Below are 20,381 nucleotides of genomic sequence, written 5' to 3'. Positions count from 1 at the left end.
TTAAAGATTACTTAGAGCCTTGGAGACACTGGAGGTCAGTAATGTGTCAAAAGCCAAATCCTTAATGCATCTTAATTGGAGAGTCAAATCCGAGAATCAATTGATAAGATTTTGACAAGCTAATCTGCTTGGAATCACCGCATTACAGATTATTGCCTGATCTGCAGTACATAAAATACTGATCTCTGAAACATGTTTTTTTTTTCATTCTCTGCGTTTGAATAACCTTAGAGAGATAATCTAATCAATAATTTTATTTTAGTTTTTAATACAATACTTTGTTGTTCATAATTTCAATATTTATATTCACGCATCACTGTGAGTCAGCTGTGTTTATTTATGGATGAAACCTGATCAGCAGTATACAAATTACCATTTGCTAAAACACGTTTTTCTTGTACTTAGTGTATAAACCGTAGATAACCAAATTCACAAATAACAATAGTTTTAAAATAATATTTTACTTGCAAATTTTATTTTCTACTTACAAGTATTATAGTGAATCTGCTGCATCCATTTGCGTTTGACAGTTAATATACAGTTCATACATTATTGATTGCAAAAGCCCATTTTTTGTTGCACTTTGTGCATGAAAACGTAGATAGTGAAACCGAATTAAGGAGTTATATGTTTTGAAAACAACATTTTACTTTCAATTGTATCATTTATATTAATGTTTGCACATTGCGTTTATGCATGGATGTAAGCTACTGTATTAGTATTTTCTCTGTAAACACATATATGTATTTTTTTTACACCTTGCATTAGAGAAGTAGAAATAACACACTGGTGGCCGGGTGAGGTAGTGGTGGTTTAACTGATGCAATGCTGCCACCACCACAAACTTTGCTTCCAGTATCCAAAAAAATAAGCCGAAAACAGTGCAAGAGACATTTGCAAGGATAATACATTGTAAGTGATAAAAACGTATTCAAACACGTACTGGACCAAGTGAGAAAACACTACAAAGCAGGAAACCTTAACTAGACTATGTTTTTGGTGAAATGTAATATTAACATTATAAGCAAGAAAACATCATATGCAGGAAACGTTATAACAGGATTTTCACTATAACTAAATCAATTTTTATGCATTCATGTTTTTTTAAAACCTTTCAATTTACCCAGCCCAACATTTTTCCAAATACGGGAATATAGACCCTTCATTTATCAGTACAATAAGTAAACAACTCAGCCACCTCGTGGGTATGCAACTTTACCTCTGTTGGGGAGGTGTTTTGAGTTGAAGAGGAAGACCTGCCAACATTGCCACTGAACTCTTCCAACCGTCCCGCGATGTCATCTTCATCAAAAGAGATGATGTTCCCAGCCACCCTCCTTCTCCGACTTTTACTTTTGTCTCCTGCAATCATTTAACGAATCATTTGACATTTTTCCATACGTGATATATTATTAAAAATGTATACAATACTCAATATTAGACCGATACCTAACTAATTATGCATTTTCTACCTTCATTTATTCCGTTTAATGTCTCTGTTGTTATTGATTGAACTCATAATTTTAAATAATTCATTCATTAAAGTACAATAATTTGAGGTTAACTGGAAAGAAAACAAACTAAAGCTACAACATAGGTTGCAAGTGGACCAATATTCAATTTGGAATTATACCAAAGACAAGGATCTTCCTGTTAATCATTATTGAAAATTTAGTCATCAGCATTATGTTAATGTTAAAAATTTGAACCAAAAACACAGCTGTTCGAATAACCAAAAGACATCAAGTTATCGACAGTAAAAAACAGCTGATAATCACCTGGCTACAGCAGTAGTCAATAAAATACCCTTAAATAGCCATGTTTGATGAACAGATGTGATTTAGACATAATTTTTTAGACAGACACCACAACTTCTAGCATAAGACTTACGGATCCAGTTTTCAATAAACTAATATCTTTTTCTATATAAAAACTTAATTTTTCTAATGCAAAGAACTTTTTTGTTGAAATTAAAAGCCATTTTCTGATGCTATGCTTACTAGTTGGACAGTCTTACTCTATTCACATTAGTGCTGTGTCCAATCCATGTTAACAGGATTACAATCAAAAGAAAACAACGAAATGATTACAAATATTTTTAACATAAAATATACTTTTCCAAAAATTATTATCTTTTATAGAATAACGATAAACGGGCATGTATAATCAAATACTGTTAAGTATTCTTTTATATTTTTAAAAAGTGCTCTTGGAAATCAGGAAAAATGGCCTCTATATAAAATTATACATTTATAACAGTAAATGGGTTACTATAATAGATAGTTTAAAACTGACAGAATATAACTAAAAGCATATATACCGTACATATTTCGGATGGATGACTATTACATAAGATAGGGCTTGATAATTACCGAACGATTGCAGGTAAAGCAATAAAACTTGGTACATCATAAACCTGTAAATCTACTTTTTGAAGTAACTACCATATTTTTGTCATGTCAGGGGGATCGCCCGCAAGGAGTCAGAGTGGAATCTTAAATGAGAGCATAGGTCGAGTAGTAAATCAAAATTAAAGATCTTTATTACTAGAGTAATGCCACAAATCCGACCTCAAAAAGATTCACTCTTTAAAAAAAAAATCATGTTGTTTAAAGTTTGAAACATTTACCAATGTAGGTCCTGTTCTAGATGGTTTGATATTCTTGTCTTGGCTCAAGTTGTGGAAGTTAAAACTGAGTAAATGAATACGGGACTTATGAAATAGTTCTTAAGGTAGTAGTTCCCTCTTATAAAAATATTTTTGAAGCACTAAAACAAAATTGATATCAGTGATTGAGATCAAGCAACTAACCCTACCTGGTATTGAGATAGGAGCTGGTATCACAGGCTCTGGTGGAATTCCACTGCCACCATCTTGGTTGAGCTCTGCCCGGCAGATATTGATCGCGAAGAGTATAGATGCCAGACCGGCCGCAGCCTGCGGCAACACATTGCTGAGCTCCTGGTCTCGCAGGAACGCCCAGTCCTCGTAGTACACGGAGATATGCTCTGGTGCAGCATCGATCAGACACAGCATGTAGCGTTCGAGCGACTTTTCATTAAGTGCCGATCGCAGCCACGCTCTCTCCCTCTTCCACTGTCTGTATAGATCTGCTTCAAAAACTGTTCATATCGGTCCCCGCTCGTGTTTGGTCAAGAAGTCACGAACAAAATGCCAAAACACCACTGCAGGTTCCTGCCCGTTACCACCCAATACCAACTCCGTCACTTGCCTGCAAATAATCAGCTCACATTACGATCCTGGTTTGAACAACCCAAAGTTTTACGCTTATCAATATCAACTATATTTTTTAATGTCCACCGTACCTTGAAATTTTTTAAATTGAATAAACCAATATATTCAAAACATATTTTAAACTAACAGGACTTTATGTTACAGTATTTTATTACATTCTTACTTGATAGTGGAATGATTCTTTTTTGGTAATGCCTTCGTTCTTAAACCATGACTCAACACTGCTTCAATCCTGTTGCAGACATCTACCACGTGGGGGTCTAGTTCTGTTGCTAACTCAGTCCTGCCTCCGAAGCGAATCTGACAGAGTTTCACGGAGTGAAGCAAGTCAGCCTGCAAGATTTTGCACGCGTCCACTCCTGTAGATATGACTTGAACAGGAAGCATTCTAGAACAATTCATAAAATCAATTATCTACGGTGGTACATACAATCAACAATAACCATGACCTTAATGTCATCCCCATTATCTTGTTGATTCCGACCCAAATACAAATGACTTATTACAAATTTATATAATAATCTGAGTATAAAACGGGTCTGCTAAAAAAGAAATTCTGAAAAAATGTTTAAATTCAGTAATTGGAAAAACCAAGATATGGAATTACTTTGGTATGTTATTTCTCAACAATATTTTTATTTATCTGCCCTAAAAAATTAAAGTTTTTATGTAGGTAAACTTTTTTTACTGTTAGTTTCCTGACCCTCAGGTCCTTAATACATTCAATTAATAAACAATAACAAATGGCTGTTGAAATATTTCACAGTAAGATGTTCACAAACAAAAACATTATGGCAATTTTGTTTTGATATAAAAACTGACATAATTGCTAAAGACTTACAAACAGCACAAACATTGCAAATGAAATACAAAGCATTTTTTGAGGACCATGAAAACCATTGAGATGCCAGTGAGTCTATTTTGCACTGATATAGGATATGATACTGATTAGGTACATATACAAATTTGTACAATTCCAAGACTAAACCAAGGAAACAGGATGATATAGAGAAGAAAGATTGGAGAGCATGGACATAAATTGTTTAGTATCAAATTTACTTTCTAAGAACGAATAATGAGGGTACGAATGAAGATAGCAAAACAGGTAGTCAGACATAACACATGTCGTAATACAGACATGTGTTCTTTTCGAACATTCAACGAACTGTAAATGTCATTGTGTGAATGTTTGTGCTTCTGTCAAGCAAAAAACTACTAACTGTTTTAAATTTGACATGAATACTTAATAATATTATGACTACTTAATATATATGGTAATAAGTAGAGAAAAACGAAATAACTTAAAAAAACTGTGGGTAGGGTACGATAAGTGGATCCGGTTTTTTATATCGAAACTGGCAAACTATATTACTTAATCATAACCATCGATATAATCAATCGATACTAATTAAATTATTTTGAACAATAATTAACGTAAATAATCTATATCAACAGCTGGAAACACTTTCAAATAATACACGTAAGGTAATATTTCAATCTTACATAAGTAACATTTTGATTATTAACATGGCAGTCAATTTTAGAAAACTACACGACATTGCTTTGAAAGATTATAAGACAAGTTTTTCGTGGTTTCAACATGTAGGACTCGTACCGAAAGACCCATTATGTGAAACTTGTGGGAAAGAAACAAATGTAACTACAAGAGGAGCAAATATGGTCGTCTTCAGTTTTCTTAATTTTTGTTATAATAATTGGTTTGATCACTGTTAATATTAAATTCACATTTTTAATTTAAAACATAATGTTTGTTATTGAGGACTATAGATACTTTTATATCGATTGATAGTTTAGGATTTGAGAAGCGAATATTAGGTATCGATGATTACATTCTTCGATATAAAAAAACCGGGCCCGCTTAACGTACCCTACCCAAAACTGTTTCAAAAACATCAAATAAAGCAAAATAGTCCATTCCCCATCTACTAACCTATTTGTTATCATGTGGTGTAGGTAATTTAACCTTTTATGAGCTTGAATTTAGGTACCAATTTGAGGTATGTTTTTCTTTTTCTGCCACTAATATGGGAAGGTACTACCAAAGTCTGCATTAATGGCGAAAGGCATTCCCTGTCGGTACTTTTCAACGAACAATGTATATATGGTTACAGGGGATGGAAATCACAAATCAGATTTTGTTATTCAATAATTTCAATGTAAATTTGTGGTTATATTGGTGTACTGTGCTTCTTGTTAACTATGATTTTCAACATAATCTACTCCCAATAGCTTATCTAAGTGTTCTGTGGTTAGAACAGCTTAGTTAAGCAACATCAATAGTAACGTGCAGTATCCTTCAGTGGATCTTCAACAACAATGATCTTTATTACTCAATCGTGGTGCGTTAACTGTAACACAGTTATTTAGTTTTTAAAAATATTTAGGTGTTTGATTGCGGATTATGTGAGAAGTTAAAATATTAGGAAATTAATTTATTCCTTTTTACTTGGTCATCGTGTTTTTTCAGAGTGAGAGTATAAGTTCTTTGAGTACTCATGTTTTATTTTTAAATCAAAAGATATTTTTATGTGATTGGACGTTACCAAGTAGTATAAAAGTAAATAAGAAGGTTTATGGTTATATTAGTTTTGCTCATTTATTACACTTGTTTTGTTTTTTACACTATTTATTGGTTTGTTGAACGTTTCATTCAATTTGTATGCATTATTTTTATCTACACCGGAAACGAGATTCAGGTTATTAACCTATTACTATAGTCCTACTGAACAAAACAATATAAGGTTACAGTATAATAAGAGGCCACCACCACAATAGAATCATATTTATGATTATCTACTAAACTATAGAGACAAAAATGTTGACACAAATTACATTATATAAAAAACTGTCTTATGTTGTGTATCTATAAAATGTAACAAACAAAACAGTTTAACATTTAGTTACTTTTTACTGTTTTTAAGGATATACTATGATTCTATTGTGGAGGTGGCCTCTTATTATACTGCTGATCAATATAAAGTTTTAGGGTATAAAAATGACAAAAATTAAATTTAGAAAATTAGATGGATAGATAGATATCTTTATTGATCTTTAAAAATTTACAGGCAATGGATATCGTCACAATATGATGCAATTACAATTTGCAAGTTAAAACAGATCAAGAATTACATTCAAATATATATACATTACAGTACATATAAACAATGGTAATCAATCGTGCAGTAAACTCATAGTTAAATCACGGGCATAATACCGTTGAATCAAAGCGATAGCTAAAAGCAATAGGTACTAAGTTAAAAAGTGTTTTTTTAAAGTAAATATTAAGTTAAAAAGTTAAGTAGACCCTAATAGCAATGTAAAAAAAAAAAAACAAAACGTGCAACCCAGTGCAAGACATTAATTTAACTTAACATGCGAACACAACATGGAAATATGATAATTTTAAAATGGTAACATAGGCAAAAAATAATCAAAAATAAGCTACAGTTTTGGTTATGGTTAAAGTATAAACCATTGAAAATGGAACTACTTTTCCATCCCTTGAATCCTTATATTGGTTTATTCAGGAGGACAATCGCAATAGATTAGTAATGCGAAACTCAAATTTTGCCACTCTGCCTGTTGAGTTACCATAGAATTAATTGCTCAGGGGCATCTGTATTGAAGTCTACTCTAGAGAAAATAAGGGTTTTAAATTTGACTTTAAATTTGTAAATAAAAAATAATACCTACTTTATGTAACATTAATCATAGGCTAGGTCTGTATTATCTTACCTTATAGAAGACTGAGCAGGCCTTGGCTCCCTCAGAGCATTATTTAATATCACTGAAAAGTATTACTCATGAATTACAAGTATTAATGAAAAGAATCATAAAAACTTAACATCAGCAACTTATATCTGCCTGATATATCACTGGAATATTACAGTTATTTTCTCAATCAAAACCTTTAAACTATTACAACAGATTGTTATGAAAGCTAAACAGCAGCACTAATATTAAATTAGTAGTCCTTATTCTCACGTAATAGAAACAAGTCCACATACATTAACTATTCTATCAGAGAATAAAAAACTAGTTTTTCATTTGATTAAATTATTTTATAACTGTCCATATCTAAAACAAGTTTAATTAGAAAACAACTGAGCTTACTACGAAGTACCAAAAGATACAATAAAGAAATCAACAATCAACAATTTCACTGCAGCCTCTGCTCTGTGGACTTCTACATAAAAACCATATGATTCTTCATTTCTCGGAAAATAACGGATTATGTATTCAAAACAGCTGATTCACGATCGTTAAATACAAAGTGTTGCTGGTTTTTATATGTATTATAATGATAATAAATATTATAATATATAATTTTTTAGGCATGGACAGTTGTAAAATAATTTGTCAAACGAAAAACTATTTTTTTTTATTCTCTGATAGAATAGTTGATATATGTTGACTTGTTTCTATTACGAGGGGAGGATAAGAACTAATTATTCAATATGAGTGCTGCAGTTTAGCTTCCATAACAATCTATTTATTGTAATAGTTCTGAATATATATTTTTCAAATACTCTTCTTACAAGTTAGTTTAACACACACACACACATACACACACACACACACACAAATTACAAACATTTTGCTTTCAAAAAACTCACAAAATCTCGGAGGCAACAGATCCTGTAAATAATATGTAATAAGTTTTCCGAATGCATGCGTATTCGATAGCTATGTTTTTATAACAAGGTATGCTCAAAAATGTAGGTATTGAATATGTCGGGCTACAGTTTTGTATATATAAAGCAGATAGTGCCTTTCTCTGATATATATGTGGTTTTATATAGTTCCAATGGCTAGAATACTTATTAACAGAAAAAAAATCACTGTTATTAAAATAAATATATATTTAAACACGCAGGCGTACGGCTGTCCTTACACTCAACCTCAAACTTGTAAACAGGAATAAGACTACGCTACCATTTGACCATATTTTATTTTTTAGTCTACGGTCTTTAGGGCTCCTCTCTTAGTCGTTCTACACTCAGAAGTATTTGCCAACACCACCGAACTTACCATATAGCAAATTTCATATTGGCACGTGGTAGAGTTGGATCCTCGCCTGTAAATCGTACATGGGTAATTTGTTCTCGTTGAAATAGCATTGATAGTCTGTTAATTCATAAGGGGTTCTTCGTTGATCTTGTCATATTTGCTAACTAAATGATGTAGAAAAAACAGTCAGTATTTTTGTGATTATCTGGCCGTCTGTGTACAATTGCTTAATTGAAACCATTTAGGAATGTCACATAACGATCAGTAAACAAGTAGTTGTTCCTGGGAGAGCCAATTGTTTGGGTGAAAATGGATTGTAATGGTTTTTTATCTACAGCAAGTGTTAACTTCCTCCTAAACAAATAGTGGTAAAAACTTTTGAAATGACCAGAAAATGGCCGTAGCTTTCATGTCCAACTGTGAATAGCCCCTTTCAGCTGACGACAGTGATCTTGATATAAATGCAATAGGATGTTCTGTTTCTGTCTAAGATGTGTGATAACACTCCAGATAATTCAACTAGACTTGCATCTGTAACCGGAGTTAGGGGAAGATTGGAGCAAATTGAACAAGCACCTTATCATTTCATATTTCTTGTTTCACACTGTTGAATGCAATTTTACAATGTACATTCGATTTGAACTTGGAGTCCTTCTTTAAAAGTTACCTTAAATACTGTATGAGTGTAGATGCATTAGGAATAAACTTTGAGTAGTACGCTGTAAGACTAAGAAAGATCCTAAGCTCCTCGATATTTCTCGGGCGAGTAGCTTCTGTTATAGATTTAATCTTAACTGGAGATTTGTTCAGACTATCAGCACTAATTACATGGCAAATTTAACTTATCTCTTGTTCAATAACTAACATTTCTCGAGATTCAAATTAAGATTTGATTCCCTCATTTGCCACAAACACTTTTATGAATCTGTTCTTGCACTCTTGTAATGTTAACCCTTGGATTGTTATGGTACCAAAAGATGCACCTGTCCCTTCCAGATCTAAAATAACACCATCCACGAAGTTTTGGAATTCATTTGTGACACTTTTAATACCAAATGCAAGTCGATTCATTAAGTAAATTCCCTAAGTGTAGATAATGTTTGCAACATTGTAATGCTATTATCGACCTCCAAGTATGGATACGCTTTGTTAAAATTAAGGTTACAATAGTACTTCCTCTCTTCATTTCATAAAAAAACTTCAATTCTTTGAATTGGATAGTATGAATCAATCATTTGAGAATTAAGAGTTAATTTGAAATCGACTCTCAGTCTAACATCCCCATCAGACGTACGTACCACTACAACAGGTGACCCCATTCAGAATAATAACTCCTTCACTTTCGAAATTTTTCAACAAGAGGAATATACTACTATAGGCTAGAGGAAAACAACACTTCATAGAATTGGAATACGCTAAAAGAAGATAAAGACCGAATTGATGTATTTACTAATTTTATTGGGCATTTAAGAAAAACATTTTTTAATACAAAGGATAATTTTTCTCAGAAACTAAAAGTGACATAACCATGCAGTTTTTTTATCTTATTTGTTTCATTAAATTTCAAATTTCTAATGTAAGTTTCATAATTCAGATTATTTATTTTTTTATTCTTTCATAATATATTTAATAATCATCTTCTGAAGCCACCGGATACGTGACCACTGTCGGGCCTCAACACAATGCAGGACTCGATCTTCTGCTGCTGGCCATCTTTCTGCAACTGAACCTTGTAATGATCCTCCTGTGCCTGCTGAACGCCATCTTAAGCCTCCTGTTACTGTACTGACTAATGCAGCCGGGCCCCTTTTCTCCAGTGAGCTCTCGTCCGTTTTTTGGACCTCCATTTGAAAACTCCCTACTTGTGTACCTCGGTACAGACTCATTTGCGTACCCAGTAAAAATTAACAACGAAGATAAACTGGCTGTACAAAGACCACATGTTTTATTAAAAGTCTCAGTAGACGTATCTCGGTTTCAGTATCGGTAAACCACAACACAAATTGGCATTGTTCAAAACAAACAAACCTTAAATTTAATTTGAATAAGTTTCCTGGAGTACATCAAAATGCCCAGGTCGCTACGAATAAAGTGAGTGAACTGTCATCGTCATGTAAGGAATTGAATCCTGATGTTTTTATTGTTTCCGAACAAAGTTTTAACATTAATTCAATTTCTCAGTTTAGAACAAACAATTATCAATTAGTAAACTCTTTTCATCCTAATCTATTCAGAGGGTGAGGTGAGACCATTTTTGTAAAACTTTTTTTTTAAATCGAACATTTTAAAGCAAACTATAGTTCTGACTTGGACTTTGAAATTAGTGCATGGCGCAAGTGTTTCCCTAAAATTCTCAGAAAAGATAAACATAGTTGTATTGTATAGATCCCAGAGGTTGCAGCTTTACATTTTTTTTAGAAACTCGAATCATTTTGTCCCGTTTTAAACCAAAATCCAAGCACTTAATTTTAATTGGCGATTTTAGTATCAATGTCTTAAACCACACCTCCCATATGACCCAGCGGCTTCGAGACGTGTTAAATTCCTTCGGATTGGAGTGGGCTGTCAACTTACCCACCAGAGTGACCGCTAAATCAAGTACAGTCATTGGCAATGTCATCACAAACATTTCAACTGCTGTGGTCTCTGTATTGGACACCGCCATCTCTGGCCATTTTTCGCAGGACGTTACCATGCGCGGAATGAGGCCGGAACCCGAACATAAAAATAAATACACTCAAACAGTCTCTACATCCCAGAAATGTTGATCGTCTCTGTCAGTCTTTTTCAAAAGAATCCTGGACTTTCTTAAGCAGTTTAAAATCCCTAAATGAGACATTCAACGAACTCAATTATTCTATAACCACATATCTTGACGCCACTTTTCCAATCAAAATGCCCAAGGAAACATATTTTTTTAAATCAATGGGTTACCCAGGGCATTCTAAAATCAAGAGAAAAAAATTACAGTTTTACTACTCCATATTTTGGGAAATCTCGACAAGATGAGCGGTTTAAAACTTTTTCAAAAGTTATATGATAATTTTACAGGAAAGTCATAAAAGCAGCTAAAGCCTATGCCATTGAAAGTAGACAGAAGAGAGCAGACAACAAATCCAGGGTTTATTATTAACTCACATTTAAAACCAGATTTTTTCCAAATATTCAAAACCAATAAACATTAAAATTGGTGATGAACTTTTACAAACCCAACAAGAAGTGGCCATGGAGATTAGTAATATTGTTGCAACCGCAGTGCCGAACCTCCCTTTTAGCGGCAGTCAGTCTGGTTTGGAACCTGTAAATGGGCCAGTATTGTCTATGGTGCTTTCTCCTGCTAGCGAGAACGAGGTGAGATGGCAATTGTTGCCTAAAGTACATTTTAAAAACACTGACAAGACTGGTTAACATGTCCGTTGAAATAGGAGTGTTTTCAGCTCAGCTAAAAACAGCCAAATGATTCAAATTTTAATGAAGGACAATCTTTGCCTCGCAAGCAACTATTGTCATATTTAAATTCTGCCAGTTTTGAGAGAAGTATTTGAAGAACATTTTCGAAACACTCATGGATTTCCTCAATAGGTTTGACGTTTTGTTTTCAAACCAATTTGGATTTCGAAAAAACGTGTCAACAATTCATTCCATCACACACCTTTTGGATACAGTCATAGGAGGTTTAGAAGGCAGGAAGCACTCAATTAGTATATTTCTCGATCTTTCGAATGCTTTTGATTGTGTTCACCATGCCACTCTGTTGTGAAAATCAGAATCATGCCTCGACAGAGTATTAACTTGGACCGAACATGTATGTGCAAGGATTGCTTCAGGCGTTGTTTCCGTGAGTAATTTGGCACAAGTTTTATCTTTTGACGTTCTAAAAATAGCGTACTTTAGCCTTTTATAGTCCCATTAACCTACGTCTTTAGGGTGGGTGTGCCTGGATCAGATTCAACAGAGTTTTCAGGCTTCAGAAGAAAGTAATTAGAATAATGTGCAAATTAAAACGAAGAGAAACGTACCACGATGCTTTCAGGAAGCATGGTTTTTTTAGTTTATCTTGCCTTTACATGTTAGATGTAGCTCTGTATTGCCGATTCCGATGTGAGTTAGTGCGGGGCAGAGAAGTCCACAGGTATGATACTAGAGGTGGGGACAGCTACATGATGCAACATCATAGAACACTGGCATTTGAACAACTTCTTTCGGAAGCTAGTGTGAGATTAATTAATAATCTCCCTGAGAGCATAAAAAATGTCAACAATCCAACACTTTTTAAAGCTCGATTAAAGGATCTTTTAGTGTTTGAAGTGTAGATGGGTTCATGTTACGCCGTTGGGACCTCTAATTTTCGTAACTAAGTACCAATATTAAAGCCATGTATGAGAGAGAATGTAAGTTACTGTAAGTATGCGCGCAATGAATGAATGTTGGAATATAAACTGCAAGCGTTTTAGCTTTATTTATTGACGTTTGCAAATGCAATGTAAAATTGTTTTAAAGCAACAATATGTTTATTGATTATATAGAGCGAAAAACAAAAGTTAATTATAAACACATTAAAAAAGGTAAATACGTTTGGTTCATGATTTCCGAAAAAAAACATGTCTAAATATCTGAAAATAATTAACATGTGCTGTATAGAGACATTTAATTCACCTTAAAACCTATTGTAACTTAGACCAGTTATATTTTTTCAGCCATATGTTATATCCAACTACCTTACTATTATTACTAACTACAATTAATGTCCTATTAGCAAGGTTAGCTATCTTATATGCACAAAACGAATAAAACTATTTAACTTAAATACTGAAAATGTCAACAAAATCTGATACCAACGTTGATACAATATTAGTTCGAATAAGGAAGTCGAGAATATTTCCTTCAGATGCTGATTTAAGTCAAAAAAGTGTAGACAGTACATCAGAGGCCGGAGATAAGATTTCGGAGAATAAAGACATCTTCACGTACGTTGTACAGACAGATGATGACAGAGGTATCAAAGACTATGGAAGGGTAAAACTGTCAAGAGTAAAATCGGAAGATTTGAATATTAACAAACATGGTCACAAAAAGCGTTTAGATGGCATTAAAGCCCATGGGTCTAAGAAAGACCTTGTTCAACACTCAGGTGATTTGAGACACATCACTTTCTTAGACGAGAATTCCAAAAGGAAGCTTGAAACACCATCTTTAATTTCACAAACAGCAATGAGAGGAAATATGAGGTATTATCTGAACTTCGAGGGAAGGCTGTCTGTAAGGTCAGTGATACCAGTAGAGGCCGAGAAAATGAACAGTGAACACCGTAAGATAGAAATTGTGTTGTCAATTTTAGATGAAGTACTTTCCAAAATTGGAATAGAACCACAGGAAATTGCAATAGATAGAGAGTTGAAGGTAATTTCATCAAATATAGGTTCAGTTCAGTTAAATTTGTCGCTTTCCCGGCTCTTAGGGAAAGATTGAAGGGGAAAACCAAAGAGGATCGAGGTTTAGCTGCTGGGAAAAGTAGTGATAAAATCGCTATCAAACATAAAATTGAAGGAATAAGTGTTATGGCTAAAGAACTAAGTTTGCCAATCAAGAATTTTAAAAACAGGCCATTCTTAGATACCAAAGCTAAGGTGGAGCAAGTACTCTTGCAATCGGACATATTTGGTAGCGGTACTACATTGACGCCTGTTGGCCCAACTGAAACAAGAACTTTAAAATCAGTAAGTGATCATTTTGGATCAAGTGAAACACTTATATCCCATGATGAAGTATCTCACGTTAATAGCCCATTCGTAAGTATGTCTAAAAATATATTACGAAATAACATTTAAGGTAGGGGGTGTTGATTGTTTGCTTAGTACTAAATCGCTGAGCTTTTAATAATGTAATTTGTGATGTATAATGTGATGGATTTACTTATTGACCAGGAATACGCCAGATCATTGTGTTACATAACAGGGTTCGTTAAGTTTCAAAGCCATGGTCGTTAGCTCAATAACATCTTGGTGTGGTATGGTTCATCCCACTGTCTAGTGTCTACTCAATTCCCCTGTTTACAGAGTTACCTGTTACCATACTATGAGGACAACTGTTACCTTGTACTCTGTTTGAATACAATAAACGTAACATAACTTTACAGCTCAATCCATTCTTGAGATATCCTGCGAAGAGTTGTACCTCAGCCTATTTCCACGAAGGAACTTACTAGATCATCCAACTTGGTGTTGTCTAAGTATACATGAAGCATCATTTAAAATTTCAATTCCACATCACATTTAGTTCTCGAGATATCATATGGAAAACAGACAATATGTGAGTAGCAGAAAAATATACAAAATTTCAAGTCTGTTGCTCATTCATTGGAAACCCCTGCTGAAAGTTAGGCTAAACTAACGCTAAGACAAATCCCATGAAGGGACGTGTGCCATCATCGAACACAGAAATGAATTAACGCAAGATTTTAAGTCTATACTCAATAGATTTGTAAATTTTATGGAAGCGTACAGGCAAATGTGAATTTTCAATACGTTGAGTGACAGGCTTCGTTTTGTAATCTTCATTCTACTAGATAGTGCAATATTGCACAACTAGCTGTAGTCTGGCTCTAGACCGAGTTCTCCTCCACCTATACTGAACCCAACGGATAAAATTAATCTAAACAAACTAGGAAAATTTAGGTATCCTGCTTATCAGATCATAGCGCGATCATTTATTAGATAATTAAACATCAAGGCAATACTATTAATAAGCTCTTTGTTTGTTTGCCTTATAGTATTAGAATATAGTGATTGGAGCTGGAACCAGGTAGATTCGCACCCTCAGAGACTCAGACCCCACTCACATTATAGTGCAGAGGATTAGAACCCGGAAGCATTTTTACTCTGTTAGTCACCTAATACTCTTACCCAATCAAATTCAGATTTGACTTATTTGTAATGTCATCTTACAATGATTACTATGCGTGAATAGTAAAAATTACAAGAAGAAAAAATGACACCAAAAATGTATAATACACTGAAATTGTCACAAATCATTGTTTACTTATGAGTATAAGATGGTATTGAATAAGAATAACTTGAGGAGGAAAACTGTGCCGGACTGGCCTTGACCCTCCGCGTTCGTGAGTGTGGGGTACATACGAGCGAGGCGACTAACTTGCTCTTTAGGCCCAATCCTTATTTGCTAATACTATAGAGACCAACAGCAGACGTCACCGTCTTTTATTTTTTTCAACGCAGCATATTATTCAAAATAAGGAATTTGTTGATAATCCATTTAGGACGCGTCGATGGTAAGGCCTCCGATTTCAGATCTTTTTCAAGATGAATATTGTGTTTTTTCTCTACCTAACGATCTAAATCTGGAGCGTGTGCTCGATCAGAGCTAACGAAATATTCAATAATATTACTTGTACCAGAGGAAGAGAGTATTATTAGAAAGCTACATTCGGTGTAAATTGAAAACTTTTGAGAAATGGGGATATAACAGAAATTAACCAAATTTTAGTTTATTACTGGACATATTTTAGTATTCGTCTTCATTTTCGATTATTCTAAATACCAAATTGTAATATTATTTGCACATATTTTATCAGTCCAGTTTACTCGAATTCAATGTTAGAAGCAGGATTTTTTTAATACCCTACTCGTTGTAATGAAAAATTGTTTCTTTGATTTTTACGACCAAATTGTAAGATTAGTACGCAATCCAAATTGAAAAAAGTTTGCATTCTAAATTCTCTAACACTGGTGAGAAACGTAAATTTTTCTTATTTTTCAGGATTGCGTGATTGATGCTACGACTAACAAAAGGTTTTCCGGCTTAAGCCACATCGAATCTTTTTAACGATCTCCTTTTAAGCCTTATTCTGCCCATCCTCATCGGCCGCTGGCCTATGCGAGGATCTTATCGAACAGAATAAGGAGGACAGTTGAACTACAAACATCCTATTTCCTTTTTTGAGAATAATTACTAACACATTTCTAATCTTAAACAATCGGACAACAAATTTATCCGTCTTCAGTAGATGTTTTGATATATTAATCGTTGGCCAAAATATTTTAAGATTTACATTAAGTTAGCAATTTTCAACGCGTCTTGAACCGGAAAACGTTGATGGCAAGTTATTCTTGTTTCATTTTTTCACAAGACTTTCTTAATTTACACTCGTAATTTTGTACTTATGTAAAGGTTGTCAACTAGCCACTTCGTGTTCTTAACCCTTATAGTTCCTGAGTGTATTTCAGCACGCTAAGTATACCTATAATTGGTTGAGCTTTAACAATTGGGCTGGAAAATATCCATTTCTGTCTGTCTGTTTGTCAGGACGAAATCTCGATAACGGAGTGGCAAATAGACTTGAAAGTTTGCCTGATGTTTCATGTATGTGTTAGAAACACTGAGTTGGATGACGGTGTATCTCACTCCATAGAATTTGACACAGCGTTAGCGAATATTTTATCTTTGGTCTTATGATAATGGATAACCGTGATGGCAACAAGAAAAGACAGAATAAATAAATTTGTAACCAAACTGAATCCATCATTTAAGGTTTCAACGTGTGACTTTTCATGTAGTAAAACGAAAAAGAGTAGAAAATCAATGTTAAAACTTGCTTCGGCGCACTCTTTTAGTAGCATCCGTAGCTCAGTGCAACCTTTATTATTTGAACACTGCTATGTAACCTAATTCAATGAATAAAAATGGGAATGCATTATGTGCAAAGATTTCTCGAGAAAGATTTACTCTGTTGATTTTAAATTTTGCGTTAAATTTAATTTCTACATAGGCAAGAATGTGTTGTATGATGGTGTATGTCGAACCATGGAATTTGGCTTGGGCGTCATTGAAGCCTATGACTCAGTAGGCTGAGTATAGTTTCTTATTTGCCTGCCGGAGGAAATGTAAAATTTCCTGTTCGATTGTCCGTCTTTCTACCCGTCCGCAGGACATTTCGAGAATGGAACGAACTACAGATTTGAAAATTTGAATACAACCTTAGAGAAGTTTGTTACTCGACACGTGATGTGTCGTACTTCTACCTTGATTATGGATCCTAAACTGCGCGCACTGCATTAGTTCTTCGACACTCCGCTTGGCGCTGCTCGCCGGTTACTAATAGCGTGTATTTCTAGCGATAACCGCTAGGTGGTACATCTGTCGAGGGATTTCATACGAGCACGACTTTATAGCATTGAAAATTTTATCTTCTCAGAAGGATCCATAATCAATGCTAGAAGACTGAGGTCTTGGAATTCAATGTTCAAGTCTATTAGACTTAGGCTTTAGAACGCTCATCACTTATATTTACCATCAACGAGTATATTTTTCGAATAATATCTGATTTAACACAATTTGCTGCGTTTTTTACAATGTTACTTATTTCCATGTTTAAGGAGCCAAGGTGGTGTTTTGGTTTTAACCCGGATGTGCAGATTTTAAACCTCTCCACAGACAAAAAATCTCTGATCCTGTTTGCTAACTCTCAGTTCCCTGTTCTGTATAACTTTCATGAGGATACCATGCACTTCATGCAAGGACATGTAAGTATTCCTTTGAACTTTATAGTTAGCCCACTGTTTATAAGGCTGGAACAATGAGCGGTCTGTACAGCAGCATGCAGAGATCAAGGGAAGAATCAAACTGATCTAAAAGAAAAGCCACAAATGCAGTGCTAGCAATAATAATTATTGTGTGTAAGTCGAATAGTCATTGTACAAGATAGAGATTTGATATGTATTTTCACATTGTTTGGTTTTGTACGGCAATTATTAGAGATCTAGGCCTACACAACAAATATAATTAATCTTTCCTTCAAAATATGTACGTATTTCTTCAATCCACGCTGGCATTTTCTTATGTTCTGTGTCGTACTTCTATGTTTTAATCAATTGTGCTCCTAATGAGAAAATCATTTCAACTGGATTACATTTGTTTGTAGCCTATGTATCTCTGATGTCGAAACGATGTGAAGAGTTCGTTTTGAGTTTCATCGCCGACTGTTCTCTTCAGACGGATGTTTATTCCAGATTCCAGGAGTCAATTTTGTCACAGGGTTTATACTTCCTTATTGTCACAGGAAGCTGAACTTAACATCCTTATTGAATCAAACCGTTGAACCATTGCTCTACATTATGTGTTGTACTTCTATCTTGTTTTACCAAGATGTGACAGTTACCACTTCCGATTTCCAAAATAAAGCTAGGGCATCCCCTATCAAATGGCTAGTTCATACTCTCATGTAATGAAGCGTTTCTTTTTCTACACAGAAGGAAATTGATGTTGCTCAAACTGTTGATAAAGTTGTCAAGTTCATATTCGGCACTAAATTCAAACTGTTTTTAAAAAACAAAATTCAAGTTCAATTAGACTACTCAGTGTAGCTTCGTTGTTTTTGAGGTCACACTATTCAAATTAATGTGTCACTTAATCTAATGACTTACACATATCCTGCTTTCTGACTGGAACCAGTGCATATTCTCTTACAAACCAAATAACATGAATTAGTTTAATTTCTTAAATAGATCATACTAAGACATAGAATTCCTTCATCAAGCAATTTATAAACTAGTTTATTGTAGCTAATTTCGACTGTAGCAAGTCCTTCTGATATCAATTGAATTTGAGGATTTAGGTGAGTTTAATCTTCTTAGTACTTTCTACCTTAGTAATGCCGCATGACTTGCTAAATTAATAGCATCAGTTGAGTTCTTGCATTCTCCTACTGTTGGATTGCATATGCAATTAATGCCTGTGATTGTTTGGAAGTATTTGCTTCGAGAATATACGTGATTGTTGAGTTTTTAAATATGATTTGTTCACTTTTATTTTGTGTACCGTACTAAAATCATTTCTCGGCTACGATTTCTGTAAAATCTATAATCATAAAACTTCAGATAAAACATTTGATTAAACACTACGGCGTTGAAACGATGAACAAAACGTAGGGCCGAGGGCGTCTGCCTTTCCAGCCATAGTCAACCGGTTTATTGCTTCATATGTGCCACTACGGGATGAGCCGAAATTGATCGACCGTCAGTCTCTCGCCTTGTATGGTGCGAACAGCGTGTTGTTTGTGCAGTTTGTGAGTCTTCACACAGCTATATTAACCTCAGGTACACTCTTGATATTTCTTTACTTACAATTTTATCTATTGTCATTTTTTACATGATGAGTTAACCATCATATACCGATTTGTGCTTACTTAAATCGATGTATAAAGTATTTTTACACCTGAAGACGAGGATAGATTCCAACCTTCGAAATGTAGTGTTCTATCTTTGTAACACATTTCGATGACAATGTCCAAAATCCTGTTTTCCGCTAAAATTGTGTTATGTTTCCAGCTGAACAAGATAAGTTGCTTTGGCGAGAAACTCGACGGGTTCTCTACTAGTATCAGCTGACAGCGGGCCCAATAGCCGAGTGATCATTTGGGACTCTCGCCCTTGGTAAATAACACATTTCAGAATGAGTAAATTACTTTGCTAGAACACTTCCAAATATGTACTCATATATAATATATATATTTACTTTATTATTCAGCATCATTTTTTATCAAAACAAACTTACCAAAACAGCCCAAAAACTCAAAATGATTGAAAATGAGTTAAAATGTAGTTTTAAAAGGCAATGATAGAACTATGAATAACATTTTGTCCGTCTCTGTTTACACATTTGAATAACTTGTACCCACCAGTTCGTTAAAGACAGTTCAGAAAACTCGTTATTGACAAAATAACGAGTGGTGGCGTTTTTGGCACCGTAGTTTTTAAAGAGGCTGGACATATTTGTTATTATTTCATTAATGCTTACAACCTTACGAAGGGTGAGGTGGTTTACCTCTTTTACGGGCGACGGTGGGGAAAGATAAAAACACTTCGTTTTTAATGCAGCTTTTAGAAATGATGTCTATGTCACGCTTTTGTTCGTTTTGCAAGGGTAAGATAGAGATTTCACTCAAATGTTCAAGGTCACACATAAGCTCAACGATTTTTCAAGGTCAAGGAATGGTAGTTGGAAGTTGGAGGAGAAGAGTTACGGCACGCATCAAATTTAAATTTTCCTCAGCAAAACCTGTTCCGATACGTGGTGTGGT

General features: G+C 34.3%; 3 protein-coding genes across 3 annotated transcripts; 1 reads left to right on the top strand and 2 right to left on the bottom strand.

Annotated features, from left to right (window-relative positions):
• Window positions 1-1,161: 1,161 nt before the first annotated feature.
• Window positions 1,162-3,080, bottom strand: LOC124367101 (sorting nexin-29-like). The gene is made up of 2 exons (XM_046823756.1): window positions 2,818-3,080; window positions 1,162-1,362 (listed from the first exon to the last, which is right to left on the bottom strand). The coding sequence occupies exons 1-2, from the start codon at window positions 3,035-3,037 to the stop codon at window positions 1,163-1,165; spliced, it is 420 nt and encodes a 139-aa protein (XP_046679712.1). The 5' UTR covers window positions 3,038-3,080; the 3' UTR covers window position 1,162.
• A 32-nt stretch (window positions 3,081-3,112) lies between these two features.
• Window positions 3,113-7,452, bottom strand: LOC124367102 (sorting nexin-29-like). The gene is made up of 3 exons (XM_046823757.1): window positions 7,013-7,452; window positions 3,420-3,644; window positions 3,113-3,233 (listed from the first exon to the last, which is right to left on the bottom strand). The coding sequence occupies exons 2-3, from the start codon at window positions 3,641-3,643 to the stop codon at window positions 3,128-3,130; spliced, it is 330 nt and encodes a 109-aa protein (XP_046679713.1). The 5' UTR covers window position 3,644; window positions 7,013-7,452; the 3' UTR covers window positions 3,113-3,127.
• Window positions 7,453-13,740: 6,288 nt separating this feature from the next.
• LOC124368025 lies at window positions 13,741-19,689 on the top strand. Its single transcript, XM_046825296.1, has 3 exons — window positions 13,741-14,076; window positions 17,680-17,826; window positions 19,630-19,689. The coding sequence occupies exons 1-3, from the start codon at window positions 13,846-13,848 to the stop codon at window positions 19,687-19,689; spliced, it is 438 nt and encodes a 145-aa protein (XP_046681252.1). The 5' UTR covers window positions 13,741-13,845.
• Window positions 19,690-20,381: the final 692 nt, after the last annotated feature.

Source organism: Homalodisca vitripennis, chromosome 8 (assembly GCF_021130785.1).
Source record: "Homalodisca vitripennis isolate AUS2020 chromosome 8, UT_GWSS_2.1, whole genome shotgun sequence".
NCBI lineage: Eukaryota > Metazoa > Arthropoda > Insecta > Hemiptera > Cicadellidae > Homalodisca > Homalodisca vitripennis.
Note: the sequence above shows the minus strand (reverse complement) of the source record. Positions and strands in the feature narration are given on the sequence as shown.

What these genes read in the sequence shown, in the direction of transcription:
- LOC124367101 (XM_046823756.1), bottom strand. Translation starts at nt 3,037, where the DNA reads ATGCTGTGTCTGATCGATGCTGCACCAGAGCATATCTCCGTGTACTAC. An exon ending in AGCTCCTATCTCAATACCAG is followed by an intron (nt 1,363 to 2,817) that starts GTAGGGTTAGTT and finishes AAATGATTGCAG; the next exon opens with GAGACAAAAGTAAAAGTCGG.
- LOC124367102 (XM_046823757.1), bottom strand. Translation starts at nt 3,643, where the DNA reads ATGCTTCCTGTTCAAGTCATATCTACAGGAGTGGACGCGTGCAAAATC. An exon ending in AAGAATCATTCCACTATCAA is followed by an intron (nt 3,234 to 3,419) that starts GTAAGAATGTAA and finishes GATTATTTGCAG; the next exon opens with GCAAGTGACGGAGTTGGTAT.
- LOC124368025 (XM_046825296.1), top strand. Translation starts at nt 13,846, where the DNA reads ATGGCTAAAGAACTAAGTTTGCCAATCAAGAATTTTAAAAACAGGCCA. An exon ending in CTCACGTTAATAGCCCATTC is followed by an intron (nt 14,077 to 17,679) that starts GTAAGTATGTCT and finishes TCCATGTTTAAG; the next exon opens with GAGCCAAGGTGGTGTTTTGG. An exon ending in TGCACTTCATGCAAGGACAT is followed by an intron (nt 17,827 to 19,629) that starts GTAAGTATTCCT and finishes TTATGTTTCCAG; the next exon opens with CTGAACAAGATAAGTTGCTT.